This window comes from Lepidothrix coronata, unplaced genomic scaffold (genome assembly GCF_001604755.1).
Source record: "Lepidothrix coronata isolate B3197 unplaced genomic scaffold, Lepidothrix_coronata-1.0 Scaffold133, whole genome shotgun sequence".
Classification (NCBI taxonomy): Eukaryota; Metazoa; Chordata; class Aves; order Passeriformes; family Pipridae; genus Lepidothrix; species Lepidothrix coronata.
The window spans coordinates 296,066-317,708 of record NW_016690313.1 but is presented as its reverse complement, the minus strand read 5'-3'; the positions used below and the strand labels follow the sequence as shown (position 1 = coordinate 317,708).

At 55.6% G+C, this 21,643-nt stretch overlaps 1 protein-coding gene across 3 annotated transcripts in view; it reads right to left on the bottom strand.

Annotated features, from left to right (window-relative positions):
• Positions 1-14,729, bottom strand: part of WT1 (Wilms tumor 1) — a 36,908-nt gene extending 22,179 nt beyond the window's left edge. For 2 of the 3 annotated variants that reach the window (XM_017826997.1, XM_017826998.1), the window contains exons 1-4: positions 13,898-14,729; positions 9,545-9,667; positions 9,223-9,325; positions 3,223-3,300 (exon numbers count right to left, since the gene is read on the bottom strand). In XM_017826997.1, coding sequence (XP_017682486.1) covers positions 3,223-3,300; positions 9,223-9,325; positions 9,545-9,667; positions 13,898-14,288 — 695 coding nt within the window. In that variant the 5' untranslated portion in view covers positions 14,289-14,729. The remainder of the gene's footprint in view (positions 1-3,222; positions 3,301-9,222; positions 9,326-9,544; positions 9,668-13,897) is intronic. The other variant, XM_017826996.1, reaches the window with a different exon arrangement.
• Positions 14,730-21,643: the final 6,914 nt, after the last annotated feature.

Genomic DNA, 21,643 nt, shown 5'->3' with positions numbered 1-21,643 from the left:
AGCTGCCAGCTCGCAGACAACAAGCCCACCTTCCCTCTTGTCTACCCAAAGTTCAGAAGGTGACAGAGAGGTCCCAGGACAAACAAGCAACACAATCAACACACCAGTTCACAAGGCACTGTTCTTCCCTCACCTGAGTTATGAGAACAACCTGAGCTCAATCAGAGCTCAATCGAGTTGGCATTCGGAACCTAAACGAAAATCTAAAACACAGATTCAAGTCAGTTGGACTCTATGGTAGAAGTAGTGGGTTGTTTTCTTCTCCAGGGACAGCTCCTCGAAGAGAGAAGCTCATCTTGGGCCATCAGACATCCTTTTGGTCTGCCAGCAAGTAGAAACATCTAAAACTCGTGGCTGCAGCCTTTTCTATGTGCTTCCCCATTTTCACCTCTCTCCCCTTCCCCTGCCAGTCTGTCACGTTGCTGTGCTCTGCCAGAAGACAACATCTCACTTCACCTTAGATGTCTCTCTTCACCACTTAGCAATGGCTGGTCAGGGACTCTATTCCATGCCTTTTACTGCTCACCTCTGCTTGTCTCAGGCCACGCCTTCCACAGATTCCTAATGCTTACAGCTACTGAAAGCACTCAAAGACTAAACTCCACTGAGAAAAAGAACTTCTTGCTGTCAGTTCCAATATCCAATATGAAAATATCCATGGAGGAAAAAACACTTGGGAAAAGCAGACTTCTATGGCCTTAAAGACATAAGCTGCAGCAGGCTCTGAGCAGATAAAATCATTCAATAGTTTAGACGCCCGGCTTTTGATCACACACAAAGAGGACTGTTCTTAAGCCTGCAACTCAACAGGAATAGTTTTCACAATGACTGAAAAGGACACAGTTTTGGACACCTGGCAGTACTCCTTTCTCAAATTCGAACTTTTAATCTGGGGTGAGGAGATTCTGGAGCTCATCACTCAAATATTGGCAAGAACGTAAAGAGCTAAAACTAGAATGCTCTCAGACAAACTGCCAGGTAAATTCAGCATAGAAACTGCTAACTAACACTGCCTGAAATGCATGGCAACAGCTCCATTTCAGTGTGTTAAACTTGTGCTGAACATGAACCCAGAAAGCAAGCTACTGACCTGGGCTGCTGTCAAGTATAAAGTGTATGACCTGTAAGTTTTATATAATTGTAGAGTTCTCTAACTGTTTGCAGAACTCACTGGCAACGTCTTCTTCCTTCTTCTAATGTGCCTTATTGAAGCCAGGAAGAACTGCTGGGGAGAACTGAAGGCGAGGAGCTAAATAGGGACTGTCATCGTTGGACAGAATCTAGAAGCTCCATATTTCAACAGAAAGATTGATTCCAAAATTCTTAAATTACAACTACAAGGTTGAGAAAAGCATCTGAAATACTAAACGCCTGGAAATCACTTATGAACAGTTCATATATTTTGAAGATGTAAATCTGGGGAAGAATACCTTATGTTCATGGCAACTGAGATTGGAGGTACTGTGTATTGTAACTCTCAGCCAGAAAAGACAGATAACTATTTTGGCTCATATTACCAGTGATGAGGCTATGTCTAGCACTGATTTTCCACAGATTCTACAATCTTGGCCTATACCAAAACTTTCAGCTTTGTTTTACCATAGATCATTCATCTTGATTTTTCCCCCCCTTTTCATGCATCCTAGGTCACATACTTTACACTGCTAACAGTCTGACTCCTGGACAAGTAAGAAGCCATTTATTTTGTTCAGTACTCCTTTAATATTTCTATTGTGACTTTTTTTTTTCACTGAGTTCCCCAAAGAATAACCTCTTCCTTGCTTTAATAACTTGGACCTCAGTCAAGGTTGATGTGTTTCTCCATTTTGCAGGATATTTTCTTCAGAAGAGACAAAACAGTGTCTAATACTGAAATGACTGATCTTTAAAGGGTACAGTTTAAAGAGGAAATCAAAAACACTTATGTGGGAAAAAAAAAGTAGGAAATAACCTTTAAAAGAGGGGATCAGCAGCAAAGACAGTGAACTGTACACAACTGCAGGACTTTTGGATCTTCTCTAACCATAAGAGAGCTCCATGACAGACCTCTTCAGGCTCAATTCTCTCCTTCACTTCAATACAGATAGTTTACTATGTTACTATCTTCTCCCTCTAACCTTCAAACCACCATTTGTGAATGAGCTAGAAGCAGATCCATAACATTTTATTCCTTCATCACACGACAGCACTGTCCACAAAACCCACCTTGAACAAGAATTTTGACGTTTATGGACAACTGCCATGAAAGCACAGATCTATGCCTGAAAGCACAGAGCTATGCAAGGCTTTCCTCGGCCTCTCCTGTTGTTCACTTGGGGCAACACAAGCACAGGCACTGAGACCATCTCAAACCTGGCAATACCTGCCTTCAGTGGGGGGAGTTTTCACAGCCAATTATCTACTCAGAGCAGCGAACTATCTACTCCGTGGCTTTCTCTTGGCTAAGATCGAAAGGTGGCTCTGTCACTCATGGTCGCGATCGCAGCTGAAACGAGGTGAGGACACGGCTGTGCATCAGCCTCGTGGGTCTCGGTCCTGCCCCACCCGCCGGAGGATCCCCAACCCTGGCAGGGCTGATGGAGGCACCGGGCACAGGCACCGGAGCCTGACCCCCCTCCGTGGGCCGCCACCCCGGCGGGGCCCCGCGGCGCCTCGGAGCCTTCCTGCCCGCCCAGGCGCAGGAAGCCCCGCGGGGGAGGCGGGCCGGAGCCTCTTCCCGGCAGGTGGGAGGGCGACAATGGCCGGGAGGAAGGAAGCCGGGAGGCGGCCGGGCCGGGACACAGGACGCAGGGCCTGGCGAAGGCAGGGAAAGGGAAGAGGGATGGTAGGAAGGGGGCGACAGCTCAAGGAGGAGAGCGCGAAGGGGCCGCGGCTGCTCCTCTGGGACGGGCCCAGGGACCGGGAACGGGCACAGCCCATCCCTGCCCTGCTCTGCCCGGGGACCCCAGCCCGGCCCCGGCGGGACAGGGCGGCTCCGGCGCTTCGCCCCTGAAACAACCAGGGCTGGGCTCCATGGGCGCGGCACCCCAGCCCTCAACCCAGGCTATTGCAGGGATTATCAAAATCCCGGCAAACTGCAGCCAGATGATGAGCCATTCTCAGGACCGGACACTATTCTTTTCGTGCATGTCATGGGATTCAAGACGTAAAATACAAGATGAAGTTAGCTCAGTAACACAGCTACACTAGGGCAACAGGTTAGAAGAGAACAAAGCTCCTTACCCCTTCAGTGTGGATCCCAAGTTCATTTGATTCCATGTCATGCATTCAAGCTGCGAGGTCATTTGGTATAAATTGTCGCTGTTGAGAAAACATGTAGAATTAGAACTAAAGTTACAGATATCAAACAAAAAAGAATACATCAAGATATCAACAATTTCTTTGTTATTGGTTTTAACTATAACTATCTAATAGCAGAAAGTAAATTTATATAATCCCTCTATCTACGTATTATGAATTTAAAAAACAAATAAAAGGAAATAGAAGAAAATAAAGGCTGTGGATCGAAAACTTCCTTTGAATCTGCAAGCCTGACGATTTTTAAACAGCTGGAAATGGAGACATAAAACTTCTTCCTTACAGAAAAATTATATCCGATATTGGCACACATAATATCCGATATCAAAATGAGTAAAACGAATATAGGCAGCCGGGTGGACTAACGTAGCGGATTATTTGTTTTAAAAAGTCAAATCTGTTAACTATTTTAACCAGGAGTGTGAGGGACCACGTGGGTAACGGAGTGAAACAGCTATCGTGACTCATGATGGATGTTACTACATAGAGGGGCTTGACAAGCGGGAGAAAAATGGAGTGGCTGGGCGATAAACGAGGCTCGCCGCTGGAACAGGCTCTTTCCCCGCCGGTACACACCGAAGGCAGCCCGGCGGCGGCTGCGGCCCGCGGCTTCCCCGCCACCGGAGCGGCAAACCCGGGCAGCGCGGCCGCGGTGCGGGACGGTGGGAGGCGGACGCGGAGCCCCGGGAGTGCTCGCCCGGCCCGGCAAATCTCCAGCGGGCCGAGGAGGTGCCGCCTCCCGGGGCAGGCTCCCCCCGGGCCGCCTGCGGGGCTCCCCCGCTCCGGGGTCTCCCCGCAGCGCAGCTCCCCGGCGAGAGGCGGGGGGACGAGGCGGGAGCCCCCGGCCCTTCAGCCGGGAGATGTGATTGATGCCGGGGAACAGCCGCGCACAATAAACGCAAGTCTCCCCGTTGATTAATCACACCTAAAATCGCTGGACTTAGGCGGTGAATTTATCTCATTGTTATTAGAAGAGAGTATTTTTTTCTTCTTCTTCTTTTTTTTTTTTTTTTTACTTCGTGGCAGGTAGAAGAGACCTAAAAAAGCCAGATTCCAGTGGGAAGCTTTTGCATATAAAAACAAATTAAGTGACTTCAATCTCGAAGTATGCGTAATATCATTTGTCAGTATCACTGGACACTATTATTCATTAGTATGTCTGAAGTGCTATTATGCTACTACAATGTCCTGCATATCAGCTCAGGAATTGTTAAACTCTCCTGCAGTTTCCCCATTTGCAATAGCAGTCCGTGCTGGTCTGTGCCAACTACGTTTTGCAATTCCACGAATTCTTCCTGTAATGCTGCTGTAATTAATTCCTCCAGGACCCTGATTTTTATTAGAAGTGCCCGCCCGATGCATTTACAGCAGGAGATTTCCCTTTAACTTTCTTTCGCTTGACAGTTCATTTATAAGAGCCTCCCCCACAATATCCACTTTTTTCCCCTCCTTTGCTTTTTCATAAAGCAATACACTTATTCATCTTGTCACAGCTCGCAGCCACTGTATTCCATGCCGCCTTTGGGTGACAGTGTCCAAAACAAACCAGCGCAGTGCCCGCGGTCAGGGGACACCGCAGCCCCCCTGGCCAAAACCCCTCCCGAACCCCCGCGGTACGGCCGCGCTTCGCTCCTGGCTGTGCAGCCGCAGCTGAACGGCGGAGCCCGAACTGCCTTCAGCCTCCGAAGGGAGCCCGGAGCGGCTCCCGGGAAAGCTGGGCGTCGTGGGAAGCACTGGGAGATACAGGGCGAGCGGAACTCTGCTACTTGGGCTAAACCCCGCTCTACCACAACCAGTGCCTCCGGAACGGGGCGGCCGCAGGAGAGACCCGCAGCCTTCGCACCCCTGTGCGGTGGGGCAGGAGCCGGGGATGAGTGCGGGGGGAGCAGGTGCCCGGGCGCGGACCCCACGCCAACCCGGCCCGGCGGGGGCGCGTTTCAGCTGCGCGACTGGAACAGAAAGAGAAGTTTGACTTGAGGCCCCGAGAGCGGATTCCCGCGGGATACGCTGCCGACTCGCGGGTGGGGAATACCCCGGGACAGGGGTGCCCGCGGAGGGGAACCCGCACCCCCCTCACACGGGCTGCAGAGGCGGTCTGTGCGATCTCTGCTGCTGGCAGTCGTAAAGGGGAGAAACCCTTTTTCTATGCCGAGCCGCGGCCCGTCGAGGTTTCCCTCTCGAACAAACCGGAATTGTCCAAGCTTTGGCTAAATCGTGGGAATCGGCCCTAGGAGGGAGGCAGGTGAGCATCGCCGGGCTTCGCGCCCCTTAAAGCCGGAGGCAGGAACGGCCACGCCGGGGGCCACCGGGCACCGACTGGGATTAAACACCTCGCATCTGACACGAGAGAGAACAGGGCGTCCCTAACGCCATTTACGCCTGGCCATGGCCTATTATCGACAGTACCGTGAGATGATCTCATGGAATTAACAGCTCCGCTCAAAATCTCGGCTTTGGATGAGGTCTGAATGATGAGGAGGAGGAAAGCGGGGTCTCCAGGGATATGCCTGCGCTGATTCCAATCTGAATCCTTGGCCCTTCTAACGGCCACAAAGAAGACACTAAAAATAACTTATTTTCATTACAGAGATGCTTTTAAAGAGAAACGAGAGGAAGGGGGGGAACATTTCTACAACGGGGATTAATGTAAGTTGGAGTGGAATAAAAGGAAGTCAACGCTGAGCGAAAAGGGAACTTAAAAGGAAACCAGTAGTAGATCATATAGAGTTTGTTTTGGCCTGCACTGCAGTATTATCGAGTTCTTGACCTCTGCACAGAAACAGCTATAATCTGAACTGAGACTCCTCCACTTTTAGAGTCTTTGCAAGTGTGACTCACAGTAAATTTTCAACATCGAGCATGTTTACTACATTAAACAGCGCGAGGTAGAAAAGTTCACATCACCATTTTAATGGACTCACAAACGCACACTTGTGATCTGCGCGGGTTTGTCATCCCTGTCCAGCTACCAACCACAGGCGCAGGGCTCCTTGGCAGCACAGCGGGCCGCGCTATAAACAGAGAGCAAGTAGTTGCCGAGGCGAGAGATTTCAGAGATAGTTTTGCTTCCAGTATAAGAATTACGATCTTTTAACCATTTCCTTCAAGCTGCCGCCTTCCCCAGTGCTTTGCCTCGCTACGGGAGGGATGGCGAGGCCCTCTCCCCGAGTGCCCCCGCACTGGAGAGGGGCACCAGCCGGGCCGGGAGCTGTACTGGCGGAGGGACCCTCCTGCCCACGCCCACCCGCGACCCTGCGCGGCGTCCTCGGGGAGCGGGGAAGCCCAGAGCGGTCCCTTGCAGACAGCCGGGGAGATGGCGAGGAGCGGGAAGAGAGAGCATCGGATGGAGGTGGCTTCCTTTACACCTCCTCGCGGTGCTCTCTCGCTTCACCTCTGCCCGCCCAGGCATCACCCTTAGGGTCGTGTTCGACACGAGGGTGTGGCCCTGACAGGACTACGCAAGGAGGAGCAGACCCACCTTGGAGTGGGCGAGGGACCACAAACAACGCCCGAGCGCTACTCCAGAGAGGAGGTGCTGCAGGGCAAACACCGGCCGGCGCATCCCCCCGGAGAGAGAGGCAACACCTCCCGCCTCCGACCTCGTCTCGTCCGCCACATCACCCTCCTCTCCACTGCTCAAGGCGAACGATAGCGCCTGCCGTCCCCAGCCAGTTCGAGGAAGGATGAACCACCCCCCCCTCCAGGGATGAGCATCCATCACGGCTGGCCCCGGCGCTCGGATGCGGCGACCGAGCAATCACTTGTCAAAGCAGAGCTGTCAAACTTCACCCGAACTGCGAAAAGTGAAAGAAACCTTCGCAAAGGAGGTGCGGAATAAATACGGTCTTGAGAAAAAAACAAACAAACAAACAATTTAGCCAAATCAATACAAATAAGGACAGTGAGGCCGTTTTCAGGGCCTTGGCGATGCGGCAAATGAATCCCCTCCCTTTCTGCACCACAACTACTCATCCACAAGAACACTTGTTTGTTAGGAAGATCGGGTTTTTTCCCAGGCGTTTTTGAATGCGTTCATTAGGAGGACACTTATTAATCTCCTTTATTAAGGGGAGGCCGCACCGAGCTCGCCCACCTGTGCGGGCCTCGATGCGGGAGCTCTGTGGGGCTGCCCTCGACGTGGAACAAGTTCTGCCTGACTTACACCCCCACACACCAGTATTGGCTTCTGTGAGCTTTAAGAGCTTAAATTCTTATCCTATCGGAGTAAACCGTAAACCTTCCAGGGAGTAGGGCAGGATCAAGGCTGAGGTCGGGAGGAAATCCGACCTCAGGTGCGGATCCCGAAGCGCTGGGCGGGAGGTGGCCGTGTTAAGGCGGTGACACCGCTGTGCTCACCCCCTGCCCGACGCCGCCTCAGTGGGGGCACATGGAGGAGAGAGCTCTCGACACTATCAGCGATCTCGTATAGGAATCACATCTCCCAGGTGTTGCAGCTTCCAGGAGCGGGGCGATGGGGAGCCCTGGGGTCTGGTGGGACTGGGGAGAACGGTGTCTGCCCGCGGCCGCTCGGAACTGCCGTCTCCGAGCCTCCCTACAAACCATATTTATAGATTTCCCTGCACGGCGAGCAATCTCTGTCACTTCAGCGCAGGAGTTCGCCCCGCCAATTATTCTGCAAGCTAATCTCTCTGGATAGACTTCTTTCCTTCCTTCATTACCTCATTCCCTCCTTCCCTTGACGTCAACTCACGTTCATTAGCGAAGGGGCTTCTGGAAGTGACAGAATTTTGTTGTCTCACGTCCAGTGTTGATTAATCAGAGATGATATAACCAGCCTACAAGAGGAGCCGCTCGCGGCTTCCTTCTCAGAGGCACATTGTTTTGTGTGCGAGAGTTACTTAGCAACTCCAAGATACGGGACTGGCTCCAAGTTCACAAAAAGTTGAAGAATAAATTTTGGGAAACTTCTTTTACTCACTAAACACATTGTAAAACTCCAACGCCCAGCCTCGATGTCAGACCGAAAAAAAAAAAAAGCAAACGGGAAGCCGCGCTTGCCACAGGCCCATCTGTTGGCAAAGAGATTTCGTTGCTTGCAGCAAAGCTCCAGACGCACCTTTCTCCCAGCAAGGAAATCCGATAGGTTTATTGCCCCGATTTCAATAAATAACCTCCCTGCAGGCCAGTTCCCATCACTTCTGGGAGCCACCGGAAGGGCTCTTGGTCTGCAAGACGAAGCCCTCAGACGGACCTGAGTTTTAATTGCGTGCATCACGCTCTGCCTATCACTGTTGCTCACCAACCAGAGCTCCCACACCTTCCCGGCCTCGAGGGAGAGCTCCGGGGCTGCGGGAAGAAGGCGTAGGGGCCGGGCCAGCAGCGGGTCCCTGTAGCCCCAGAGTCAGCTGGGCTGTCCCGGGTAAATCCCACCGGCGTGGTTAAGGTCAAATCCCAAAGTTTTTGCACCAGCGGGCTACTGGGCAGGAGTGTTCCAAGGAGAACAGGCAGCCCGGCTCCCTTCTCCCAGAGGCGGCCGGCACCTGCCGCTGGAGAGCGGCTCTCCCGAGCTCGCCCGGGATGCTCTGCCAGGGCCGCCGTTCCCCGCGAACTCCGGCCCGGGAGGGCGAGGCGGACCGGGAAATCTCCGGGACACGTCGGGGCCCGGGGCGGAAGGCGCGGAGTCTTTTTTTCGTTTTGTGGGGTTTGTTTTTTTGGAGGTTTAGTTTGTTTGTTTGGGTTGGGTTTATGGTTTGGTTTTGGGGTTTGGGTTTGGTTTGGGTTTGTTTGGTACGGTTTGGGTTTTACGTGCGAATCTTTTTTTTTCTTTTGAGAAGGGTAAAAATAAATCTGTTTCTTTGCGTAAAGGACAAGCTGTTTGAACGGCATGCGGGGGAGAGAGACCGCGTCCCAGCAACAACCCGCGCGAAAGGAGGGAAGGCAAAGCTCCCCTGCCGGCGGAGGTACCTGTTGTAGGGGGTCCGGAGGAGCAGGGCCTGGCTGCCCGTGCAGCTGTCGGTGGGGGTGTGACAGCCGTACACCGGGGGAGGCACCGAGTATTGCTGGTCCCCTGCGGAGAAAGCGGGAAAGAGTTAACCCCTGCGGCGACCGGCCGCCCCTCCACTCGCCCTGCGCTGCAGAGCGGGCTCCAGGGCCCCGTCCTCCAGCATCGGGGCATCTGTGCCAGGCCTGCAGGGGATTGGGCAGCGGTGCGACTCCGGAGCCACCCCGGATTGCCAGCCGGGCGGCAAAGCCCTTCGAGACGGGCTCCCGCGGAGGCTGAAATTACCTAGGGAGGGCTGCTGGCTGATGGGGTCCTCGTGTTTGAAGGAGTGGTTCGTAAACTGAGCGGCGGGGTGAGACGGCGTGTGGCCATAGCTGGGGGTCCCGTCAAACGCCACGGTGCTGTAACCTGCCGAAGAGACCACAGCGGGGTTAGCAGGCGTCCCCCGACAAGCCCCTCCGAGCGTCGAGAGAGAGGAGCCCACGCCCGGCCGAGCGCCGCGGGCTCCCAAATACTTCGCGATTATCGCACCCGCGGGGCTGCTGCCGGCGCTGAGGAAAAGGACAGGGCCAGAGCGTGCCCCCTTCGTTCACTCTCCCACCGCCCCTCTCAGCACACGCACTTCGCAAGGCTGCGGGCGCGGGGACCCCCGCGGGACCCCCCCACTGCGGGCAGAGCCGAGCCGGGCTGCCCGCTCCGAGGGGCGGAAAGTCGGAAGTCTCGTTCGTGCTTAAAGAGAACAGATCGGCTTCGGTAATAAAAAGGATGTTTTCATTAATTGTTGCTCATATTAAAGAGGAAGATTCCCATCTGCTTAGTGTACTCATCTGGCGTTTCCAATTTAGAAGTTACCCTTTAATCTTGCTTTTTTTTTTCTTTATTTTTTTTTAAGAGCCGCTTTCTGAAGAGTCTGCAATAAAGAGGCGGAATGTTACATGCAAAAATAAAACTCCTCCTTTCAGTGAGAATTGCTCTCCAAAATAATAAACAGCCTATTTTGTTTCCTACACCGAGCAGATTCAGATGGAAAGAGACCACCTCTGCTGACCCCGGGCCGACACGGAATCGTAAATCAGGTGCTTGGACACCAACTTTCATTAATGACTTGGAGCTGGCTAAACAACTTCAGCTAAAAAAGTAATTACAAAGTAATATTATCTCGGAGGCTTCTCGGCTCATCAGCATTTACCCCGAGAACCAAGCTCCTCCGAGAGTCACTAAAAAAAAAACACAAACCAACCAAAAACAAACCAAAAACCAAAACAAAAAAACCACAAAACAAAACAAAAAGTCCGAAGCGGGCTGGGAAAAGAAACCAAAGGGACTACGACCGCTTCCTCCCTCACACTCCTCTCCCTTAACCTTCTTATTCCAGCACGGTCATCCTCCACAGACCCGTCTGGATGGGCTGTGTGGCTGGAGAGGGATTTTATTAGTAGAGAGGGAGCACTCGGGATTGTTTTCAGGCGCTTCTCTCAGTTCCCCTTCGATGTCGGGTGCTCGGCGCAGGGCAGGTCTCTGTTTCACCGCCTCTGGTCGGTGATCACAGCGGGTTTCAGGGAGAATAAAATGCAGAGGCAGCAAAGGGATCCGAATGTTGCTTCTCCATTTTATTCTCTTTGCAGACAGGCTGGATCCAGCGACATCACAGGATGTCATTAACCTGCGCGGCTGAGCGGGAGAAACGAAGGGAGCAACGGGGAGGGGGGAAAATATAAGCCAGAAGACTTTGAAACCTTCACCTTCTCGATGATTTTAGGTCGGCCCTGAGACTGCGGGGCTGGGATAGGAGTGGGACTGGCTTGTTCCCAGCCACATGTCTCTCACATCGCCCTGACCCTAAGAGCAGAGCTCCTGTCGCGGCGACTCGAGCAGCGATGACAAGCCGGTACCTTACGGGCTCCCATCCTACAGCTGTTTCTCGCTCGTTATCTCCTCCCTCAGCCCTCAGGGTGGAGGCTCAACCTTCAACTCCCTTTCCCCCATTTCCCTGTGCCTCTTTTTTAACTTTCAGAAAACACTGACACTTTCTACGTTACTTTTGGCCCGCCACACAGTTTCGGTGACCTTCAAAACTCAGCTCAGAGCAGAACGAGGTTTTGGCCGCATTTTCCGGTGTTGCCTGACCCAAAGCTTCAGGAATGTGATAAGAAAGTTGAGTTCTGAACCGAGCTGCCGATAGCGAGGTCTCTTTAATTAGGGCGTTATCAGAACCAGTCCTGATTAAAATGTGCTGAAAATAATTGAAAGTCGTACATCTGTTGGAGAACGGGGCCCGCTGGAGGCATCCAGTTGTTGGAGGAGCCCAGCTGGATGAAAGGCGAAGGAGAAGAAGAAAACTGGGCAGAGGTTTCAAAGCCTTAGTTTCCTAACCCCCACCCCATCCCAGACTTGGCAGAAATGTCATCGCAGAGCCAAGGTAGCATCTTTCCCACGGTCGGAGGAACCGTCTAAAAAAAAAAAAAAGAGTTCAACCTTGAGGAGAGCCAAAGCAAGAACATTTTATCCATCCACAAAAAGAAAAAAAAAAAAGGCAAACACCCTTTGCCGAATTCCCTCTCTGCGTGCCGCCGAAAATAATTGTGGCTAAGCCGCAGTGCTGCATGTGCGGGAAGGGAAATCCGAATCGAGGGGATCCCCCAAGGCCCGCATCGAGGCAGCTCGGCCTGGCAGAGCCCGGCAAGGAGGCGGAACACCGTCCCTGCTCCCCGCCACGGAGCCTTCCCCAGGCTCCTGGGGGGTCTCGGTGCCCAGGGCCGGGGAGGTGCAGAGGTGTCAGCCCTTCTGCCCCGGCTCTCCGGGCCCGCACAGGTGCGGGGGTGTGCGGGGCTGGTGGTGCCGCGGGCCGAGCACCGCCCGCAAGGCGCCGAGCCCGAGTAAAGCCCAACGTGGTTTAACCCACCTTTGGTGGGTTAAAGGCTCCGTTTCTCCTCGGGGTGGTTAAACCCGGGCGATGGTGGTTAAGCAGGATGGCGCGGGGTCGCAGCTATTTTGTCCCTGGCTAACGCAGGGCCGAATTTATTTCCCTCACCCTTCCCTCCATCTTCTCGTCGCTATTTCGGCCCAGCGATTACAAATCCTCTCCGATGTCTAAAATCCTTTCAGATATCTTTTAAAACTCCCCAGCAGAGCCCTTGTCCCGGCGGGCTCTGTGCCGCTCCCCTCCCGTCCCGCAGCCGGAGCCTGGGACCCCGCGGGACACGGAGCTGCTCCGGGACCTCGGCGAGGCCGCGCCTCTCCCCAGCTCCAGGGATGCTGCCAAGCCGGGACCGGCAGCAGGGCTCTGCGGTTTCCGACGTTGGATCCCGGCGCCGGGCGGACCCCGCGGGCAGTGGTGGGGGGTCGAGGGCAGCAGAGCGGTGGCATCGGGACTGCGACCCGGCACTGCCCGGGGGGGCCTGTGCGCGGCCGCGCTGCCGAACAATCCCTTCCCCTCCACCGCCCCTGCCTGTCCTCGCTGCAAACATCGCTCCGGAGCGCCTCAGCGTCCAGCACTGAGCGCGTCCGGCCGGCCTCGGCCTCTGCTCTGCCCCGTGCCCTGCCGCCAGCGAGCGCGGACAGCCCGAACCGGGGATGGTCATCCCCAGCCGTACGTGGTTGACCCCGTGGCGCACAGCAAGCCCGAGCTGCGAGCTGCCAAAAGCAGTGAGATGCCGGCGACTCACCCCGCTCTGGTCGAGCCACGCACCCCCTCCCGGTCCCCTGTCCCTCGGGTTTCGAGGCCGCCACAGCCCCACTCCCCTTGGTCAGACTCTCCCGGCGCCTCGCCCGGGGCCGGGGAGTGCAGGGCAACTCACGACATCCCGCGGCTCCGGGGCCAGCTGAAGGAGAGGGAACAAGACCCGAAAAGTCTCGGGCAAGCTCCCCTCAGGCTGTCCCCTTTTCCCTTCTTCCTCGCGTTTGCACCCACAGATATTTATACTGCAGCCACTGAAAGAAAAACGATTAGATGCTGTTCCCGGTGCCACAGGCAGATGACCTGTCGCCCGGCCGTTCAGCCCACGGGAGTTTCTCAGGGCTGTGCAAACACCGGGGACCGCAGAGAGCTACCGCGCAGCCGGTCCTGGAGATGCTGACAAGAAACGACGAGGCGGCCCTGTTTGTGCACTCCGGCCCGGGGGCTTTCAGCCCTCCCGAGGTCAATTCGACAAGGGGCTTGAAAACACTAACGTGCGGACGGCGCTTTTCGGATTCGGGAGGAGGTTTGGAGGTACACCCCACACCCCCCCCCACCCCATCACCCCCAAGATACGTAGAGGGAATTGTCTCGGGCCACCGGCCCCACCTCCATTCCAGGACTTGCGCTGTCTCCGGACCGAACAAACCTTTGCGAAGGCGAGAGGCTGCTCCAACCCGGGCAGGGGGCCTGGGGGCTCCAGCTGCCTGGCAGAGCCACCCGCTGCCCCACGGGAGGGGTGGGTGGGAGCAAATCGTGGCTCCTAAAGCTCCCCGGAGAGACGTGGCTGCCGCACAGGGAGGGAAGGGAGGCAGGGGGAGGCTGGCTCGCCCGACCCGGCTCGGCTGCCGCGGAGACCGGGCTTGCTGTTTACATCAGGCGCGGCCCGGCCCGGCCCGGCTGAGCGGGAGCCTCCGGGGGCCGCCCCCCGAGCCCGGGGCGCCCGGCAGCGCGGCCCTTACCCTGGTTGCGGATCGCTTGCTGGCTCTCCAAGCAGTTGGGCAGGTAGGGCCCGTTGGGGAACATCCGAGCCTGGCCCGAGGGCGGCTGGCTGGGCGGCGGGGCGCCGAAGGGCCCGTAGCGGCAGGCGCCGGCCGTGCCCGTGAACTGGCCGGAGAAGTGGACGGTGAAGGCGCTCAGGTATTGCTCCTCGTGTGGGTCCGACCCGTTCCAGCTCGGCTCCTGCTTGATGAAGGAGTGCGGCCCCAGCGAGCCGTAGGAGGCCCCCGGGGGAAAGTCCAGGACGGGCGCCCACTGCGCCGCGCTGCTCACCGGCATGGTGCAGTTGCTGTTGCCCGGCAGGGAGGGCACGGAGGGCAGCAGCGCGTTGAGGTCTCGGACGTCGGAGCCCATCTGCTCGCAGACCTTCTGCCTGCCGCCGGGCAGCCAGTCTCCCCCCGGGCCGCACTTGTTCCAGGACACCTGGCCCCTGCCCGCCAAGCCGGAGGCCTGCTCCGGCTGCAGGCACCAGGCCGAAGAGCTCAGCCCTTTGGGGGAAGTTTGCTCCGCGACGCAGCTCCCCGGGTCCAGCCCTGCGGGAGCCGGCAGCAGCGACAGGGAAAGGTTGTTCTCCAGGATCGCCTCCGGGGTTGCACCCGCTCGCAGCGCAGGGCAGGGTGGGGTGTGCCCGTGTCTGTGTGTCCGCGTGTGTGGCGCGTCTGTCTGCGCGTGTGTCCGCCTGTCCGTGCTAGGGGGGCACAGCCGCCTCGCACGCCTCACCTCGGATGCCTGCTCACCCTCAACTTTGCAAAGCTCAAATAGAGGCGCTTGCAGGGGAGGAGGAGTCAGCGCGCCGATCCTCCATTCACACAACCTCCGCCGAGGGGCTGCCCACAGCCCGCTCTGCTGAACCCAGCCGGACCAGACACGCGGGGGGGAGGGGGGAACGAGGAGAGCCGGGGATGGAGGGGGAGAGGTGACTGTGGGAGAATATATCTCCCCTACGCATCACTCCCACCCTTCTTCTGGTGCAAGCGCCACTAAATCTCACCCTAACGTCCCTTCGCTTTGGGAGAGACTTGCAAGACTGTTAGAGGAATCCAGGTGGCCAGTAAGTACGTGCTGGACGACTTCCCCCGCCAGCTCCGTGCGTGTCCGTGGGGACTCCGGAGGGCAGTGGGGTCGCAGGCCCCGGGGACCGCCCGGGGAAGCCTCCGCCCTTGCGGGAGCCAGGGGAAGTGACACAGCCCTTTGCGGGCGGACCCCGTTCCTGCGAGGGGAAAGTGTCTTTCCAGGTGCCTCTCTCCCGCTACGGGAGGAACCTGCGTCTCCACGAGCTCCTGCGGGGTCCGGGCTGCCTGCCCGTGGTCCCGCCCCGCACACCGGGTGTTCCCTGTCCCTGGAGGCGCAGGGCCGGCCGTGCCAGGGCACCAAGGGCTCCGCCGGCGAGGGGAGGGGGGGGTGCCCTTTGCAAGGGGACCGGGATCGGCGTGTGCCCAGTCCTGGCCCTATCTGTCCGACCTATCTGTACGTGAGAGGGAAGGAAGGGTTGGGCAGGCGGGGGAGGATGGCAGCGCTGTGAGCAACCTGCTTTTGAGAGATTCACCTGGCACTGCTCCTGGGAAGCCCCGGAGTCTCTCTTTCCTCCCCAGCCTCCTGGACAGCAGCTCCTCAGCGCGCATTCCTGGGCAGCGGCGGAGGCGGGAAGGCCCCCGAGGGCACCTTACACGTTATCCCCGGACGGTCCTTCCTCCCAGGAGACACGGCGGGTTTCGGGGCGGCCCTGGCAGCGAGGGGTGCCATGATTCTGGCGGTGCGGGAGCCCACCTAGACCGACTGTCCCGGCAGGAAGCCCCCGGGGAGGGCGGCAGAGCCTGCCGGGACCCGGGGCAAAGGCGAGCCCTCAGCCCCTGTCGCCCCCGCGGGACACGCTCTCACTAAAGGCAATAAGAGGGATCCTGCCGCCTTCCTTTGGAACTACTAATTAAAAATCAGCCGGGGTGGGGGATGTTGCTTCTACGAGCACACGTGGGACAGCTCCCGAGGGCTGGCCCCGGCGCAGGGCACTCGCCAAGTACCAGACCCGCCGCTCTGTCCCTTGCGCATCGTCCTCGGCCACTTTTAAACCGCGGCACCGCAGATGCCTCCGGGGTCCCCTCCCCCCCGCAGAGCCGCGTCCTGCCCGCACCTCACCCCCCTCTGCAGCGAAAGCAGTGACAGAGACGCCGTGAACGCTTACCTGCCGCAGGACAGACCGACCCTCTTGTCTTCCCGGTGATAATGTGCACTTTCGGTGTTTCCTTCCCGCCGCGGCATCAAAGGTTACCGCCAGCATCGCCAATTTTGAAGCGATGTTTTAAGATTCAAAGGGTAAATTCTACAGCAAAATAAATCAAAATAGGTCGTTATTGGTGTAGCCAAGTATAAATTCATATTCTCTTAAAACTAATTAACCGTAACAGTCGGATTTTGTTATTAGTGAAATTTACTTTATTTTTTCACAAACTATCTACAGATAATTTCCCTTAAAAATCTGTTTTTTGATGCACAAATCTACTTATTACAGAAATCTACGTGTAACGTACGTGCGAAAGATTCGTTGATTATCTCTGCCGATAGTAAATATCCCCTAAGCTCAGAGGATCTGCCGCTTCTTAAGAGTCTTCAGCAAACTAAAGCACCCCCGGATGGCGCTTGTGAAGGCAGCCCATGCCCGTGCGGGGGGACTGCGCTGCCCTCGCTGACACTGCCGGCCTCGGCGCTTGCTCCCGCTCTGCCTCCCGCTCTGGCCGCACCGGGGCTCCCGCACACCGCGCTCGCCCCCTGCCCGGTACCCGCAGGGGCCTTGCGGGGCTGCGGGAAGGTGCGGGATCGGGAGCGGGGCTGCTGCTGGGTTTGCTCGTTTCGGTGGCCGACGGAGACATGAGGTTTGTTGGACTCGATAGCTTAAAGGTCTTTTACAGCCTAAACGATTCTATGTTCGATTCCATGATCTTCGGCTCTACGATGGACAACGCACACACAGAAATAGAAGTCTTAGGCCAGCCCAAGCAGGGTATTTAATTTCCCATGAAAACTAGACCTCTCTTGGTTAAAACAGAAAAAGCCTTTCTTGCAGCGGGCTGTTTTTCGAAATAGTGTGGGGTTTTTCTCTTTTCTTGAAATAAACTAGCTTGATTAATCTTCCTGAAAGGAAAAAACTGTTTTCTTGATGGCTTAGGTCTGCCGTTATTCCACCTGGGAGGAAGAACTGCCGAAGCCTTTCCGAATCTTCGCCTCTCTCGCATATCCCAGCGGTGAAACAAGACGACCCCTTGTCCATCAGCGCATCCTCCCTCCCCGCGGCTGCCAGCAGCCCAAGCGAGGATGGGGAAAGCAGCGCTCGGCCGGGGGATTCCTGGGCTGCCAGCTCAGTTCAGCTCAGCTCAGCCTTGCCAGGGCATCCAGGGCTGCTCAGCCGTGCGGGGAAAGGAGAGAGCCCGGCAGGCGCGTCCCGGGATGTCCTGGGAGAAACCCTCAGCGATGGAGCCTGAGGAGGGGGAGGAAAGCCCGGACCGTTCTACCCCGGGACGGGCTGGGGACTTTTGGGGAACGGCCAGCGCCACTTCCCGCAGCCGTTCCGTTCTATCCAGCACCAGGGAGAGTGAAAAATCTCCTCTAGCCCAGGTCGGGAGCACTGGCGGCAGGTGCCCTCGGGGGCGCCCCGGCAGCCGAGAGGAGCTGCTCCCCCCGTGCAGGGGACGCTTGCCTGCCTCTTCCCCGGAGATCCCGACCTGGATTCCAATCACATGCGGCGTAAATCTCTTCAAGTCCCGCACGCCGGGAAAACCCAGTTGAAAACAATGGCCGGGGAGAGGTGGCAGTTCTGGGACAGCATCTCCTTTGTCCATGTCCAGACCCAGGCGGCCCGGAACGTTTTGCCCTCTTTCCTCCAAACACGGCCCTATCCAAATCTGTGACAGGCAGCAATTAGGCTTCATTGTGCTGCCCGTTGTTCCATAGCTATGGTAATTCCTGATAATGCTTAATCTTCGATTGTGCTCGAAGGCATACTCGACAAGATTAAACAACAGATATTTACCGGAGTAGGAGTATTCTATTGAGAGTCCCACTTGATCCTGGGAAAAACAGGATCGGGAACTTGCTCCAACCTGAGCAGCGCTGAAGCACCTCCCCAGCCGATGTTTTCCCGTTCCGCTTCCCTCCGCCATACTAACCAATTATGGGATCGGTAATTCTTACTACACTTTTACTAAACCCATAAAGATCCCCGCGCGGCTCGGGGGTGGGGGAGACTGACTTAAACAGAGATAAATCCCCAGCCCCTCCACGCCTGCTCACGCCGCTCCCAGCACGCAGGGGGATCTGTCTGCTTTCACTCAGGGAGCTGATCAGAGTTTGATTATTTAAGCGCCAAGAGCAGCAGAAACAAAGCTGCGAAGCATCTCCAGGAGCGCAGGACGCGGAGGGGCAGGAACTCATCACGGCGGGCCCGATCCCGCATTCCTCACTGCCGAGCACTGCGGGAGCCGGGATCCGCGGGCAAGGCGGGACCGGCCTTCCCTGTCCGGGCTGACGGGGGCACTGGAACGCTTTCGAGCTGGATAAAGGACATTTTGTTCATCCGGTGAGGGAAATGAGTTTTCGGGTTTTTTGTTTTGTTTCGGGTTTTTTTTGATGCACAAAGAAGGGAAGATGCGCGACCTCTCCCCGTCCCTCTGCTGACAGGAGCGGGGCACAGGCGGGTCCCTCCGAGGCGGGACCCCGGCCCGGCGCGGGGCGGGGTGGGAGGGCAGCGGCGGTGATGGGGAACAGCCCGAGGGGTGCTGAGCATCTCCCTTCGCCCCGGCTCCTTCCCCCGCTGGCCGCGGCGAGGGCAGCGGCGAGGGCCGCCCCCCCTCCAGCGCCGAGCCCGCCGTGCAGCGGCGGCGGGCCGGGCTCGGGCCATTGCCGTCCCGTAAATCTTGGGAGCGCTGGAACTAATTACGGAGAGGATATGTCTCAATTTGTTCCGCATTAGTGCCGCGCCGGGACGCAGGCACCGAGCACGGGAAATTGATGGGCCCGGCCCGGCCCGGCCCCGCCGGGACCGCGGCCCTGACCCCGCGTTCAACCCGCGGGGCGGCCCCGCTCCGCCTCCCGCACCTGCCCCCGGGCGGTGCCCGCAGGGCTGCGAGGTGGGGCTTCAGCCAGCGGCGAGGTACCACTCCGACAAATTTATTAGCGTGCTGCTAAGACGAGGCTCAGTATAAATCACGGGGCTGTATAGGGCCATAAAGCATCCCCGTGTATCCTGCCCCTCGCCGGGGTTCTGGTGAATAGGAGTTCATGGAAAGCCGGGTATCGGTAACATCTTTCAGATCTGGCGTGTGTGACGTTTTTAAAGTCTTAGATATACAATGGGATATACTGAAACTATTACATAGAATTTTTATAGGTATTTGGTACTTACATACAAAAGAAATTTGGGGGGAAATGGTTCTTAGGTAATATGCTCAGTTCTTCACAATACCTCTAATGGCTTTGAAAGTAATAAAATTATTGTTTTGGCTGAGGAAAATAAAAATATTCTAAAACTTAGTAGATTATAAACGGATGTAAGGTAAATGAGATCTAAGGAATTAATTTCTCCCTGGTTGCAGAATGCAGATCCCACTATAAAGGCACACTGAACTCGAAATGTAATAATATAGAAACAACTCAGTAACAATACATTGCATGGACACCAATTCAAAGAATTCTTTGAGCCACCTGAGCACCACCTTTGAATGTGGGTACACATCAGAAACATAAACGAAACATTTATGCATTCAAAAGAGAAAGGCTCCAGCTGAAGTGTACCTGCTATCCCCAGCCACACACTGCAGTATCCCTGGTACCTCACGGGTAAGGAAAGGCACCAGTAGCCTCAGGTATTACAGGACAGGGACAGAAGATGAATTATCCTTTACCAGTTTCTCCAGCAGACTGTCCATGAACATGTTTTCCTAAACACTAACCATCCACGCCTTTATCTTTCAACTTCGTTCTTGAACAAACACACTTTAACAACGCAAGCAACGTCCAAATCTCACTTGGCTCTTGCAAAGTCCCTTTGCAGCCCCTGTGTAAAGATACTCTCTTGACCAGTCCTCTTCAGAGGGAAACCAGGGGCTCCAGCAAGCTGGTCTGTCTTAGGTGAGGATCTAAACCCCTTCCCACTGGGTTTTGTTCTCATCCTACACACCTCAGAGGAATTCGTCCCTGTAAACCCTTGACTAAGGGTGGTGTACAGCAAGAGTGGTCCCACTGAAATCATTGCTTAAGGATGTCAGTCCACCAGTACTTGGCCCAGGCAGTGGGGAAAGCCAAGCATGTCCTCTGCCTACAGATGTTTGGTGAGTGTAAAGACAAGCAGTGGGGACAATGTGCCTACTGCCTAAAGCAGAAGAGAAACAAAAGCTCCTGAGTTCTGTTTAATACGTCCTGCATGCTCCAGAGAAATGGAAGAGGTGACAGTAATTTTGCCAGAACAATGGGGGACTCCAGCAGTATTTGTGGAGTGCTTGGAGACCTTGGGTAAGCAAAGAAATGCAGATGGCTGCATTATACAGCACAGCTCTGTGCGATGTGTCAGTGATGTGACCCGTGAGGGGGTGGCAGGGCTCGAGCTGGAAATGTGTTGCAACACAGCGAGTCCCTCCTCCCAGCCCCATCAGCACAGACCCGCCGACACCCACGGCTCCTTCACAGCCTGGGCAGAGATTCCACTGCCCCCAGTCCTCCAGCACAGCCCTTTAGCTTCCTTAGCAACTGAGCAAACCCAGTCCTTCGTTATCACAGCTACATGAAGGTGCGTGTCTCTCCTCTGTCTCTGGACTACACGTACTGATATGTGTGCATTGCAGCAAAAAGCAAAGATCATTTTTCTCGTCTAGTTGGCTGGAAGCAACAGGCGGCAAAAAATGTAGCTCCAACTGAAACGAAAGTTTTCCCAGTTCTTAATTGTGAGCCTTCCAACTCAATATGTTTTTTTTTTCTTCAAAACTGAAGCTTTACAGCCAGTCTCTCTCCCTTGTGTAGGTATCACATGCTGTTGTATGGGATGCCTGGTCTGGCCACGAGCGTGAACAGCCATCTGAAAACTCCATGGCTCCAGGCCATCAGCCCAACAGAGACCTGCTACAAGCAGGGAAAGGAGCCCTGGTGTCCCCCACAGAATCAAATACAATCCCGCCCGGCTGTGGAGGTGCCTGCATGGTTCTCATCAGCCTGTCACTGCAGGACTGGGCTGTTTTCACGTTCGTGTCTGTCATTGTCCAGCTGCAGCCTCTGCTGACCCTACTGCCACCAACAGACCTGTCCCACAGGGCTCGTGCTGAGAGTGGGACATGCAGGGACAGTCAGTGACTAAGCTTGCAGAGAGAGGTGAGGGAAGAAAGGAGAGGAGGGAGGGAGCCCACGTGTTGAACTTGCCTTAGAAGTCAAATTTCTTCGTCATGAGACACAGGACATTCTTTTCCCTTCAGATTTTATGCACGTTTGATTCCACTAAATTCATCTGAGTACTGCTCTGACACAGGAATTAAAAGCGCTGAGAGTTTGCTGTGGCTATTGAGTCATGGGCGCAGACTGATCAAATCTACCCTTGTTTTTCCTTCCTGTTACATGAAAGCAGAGTTCAATAAAGTTCAGATCAGAACCGAGACCTACTTTTGTGATGTCTTGACAAACCTTTCTTGAAATATTTAACATGTTAGCTGGAAAGAAAGAAGCACAAAGAAACCCTG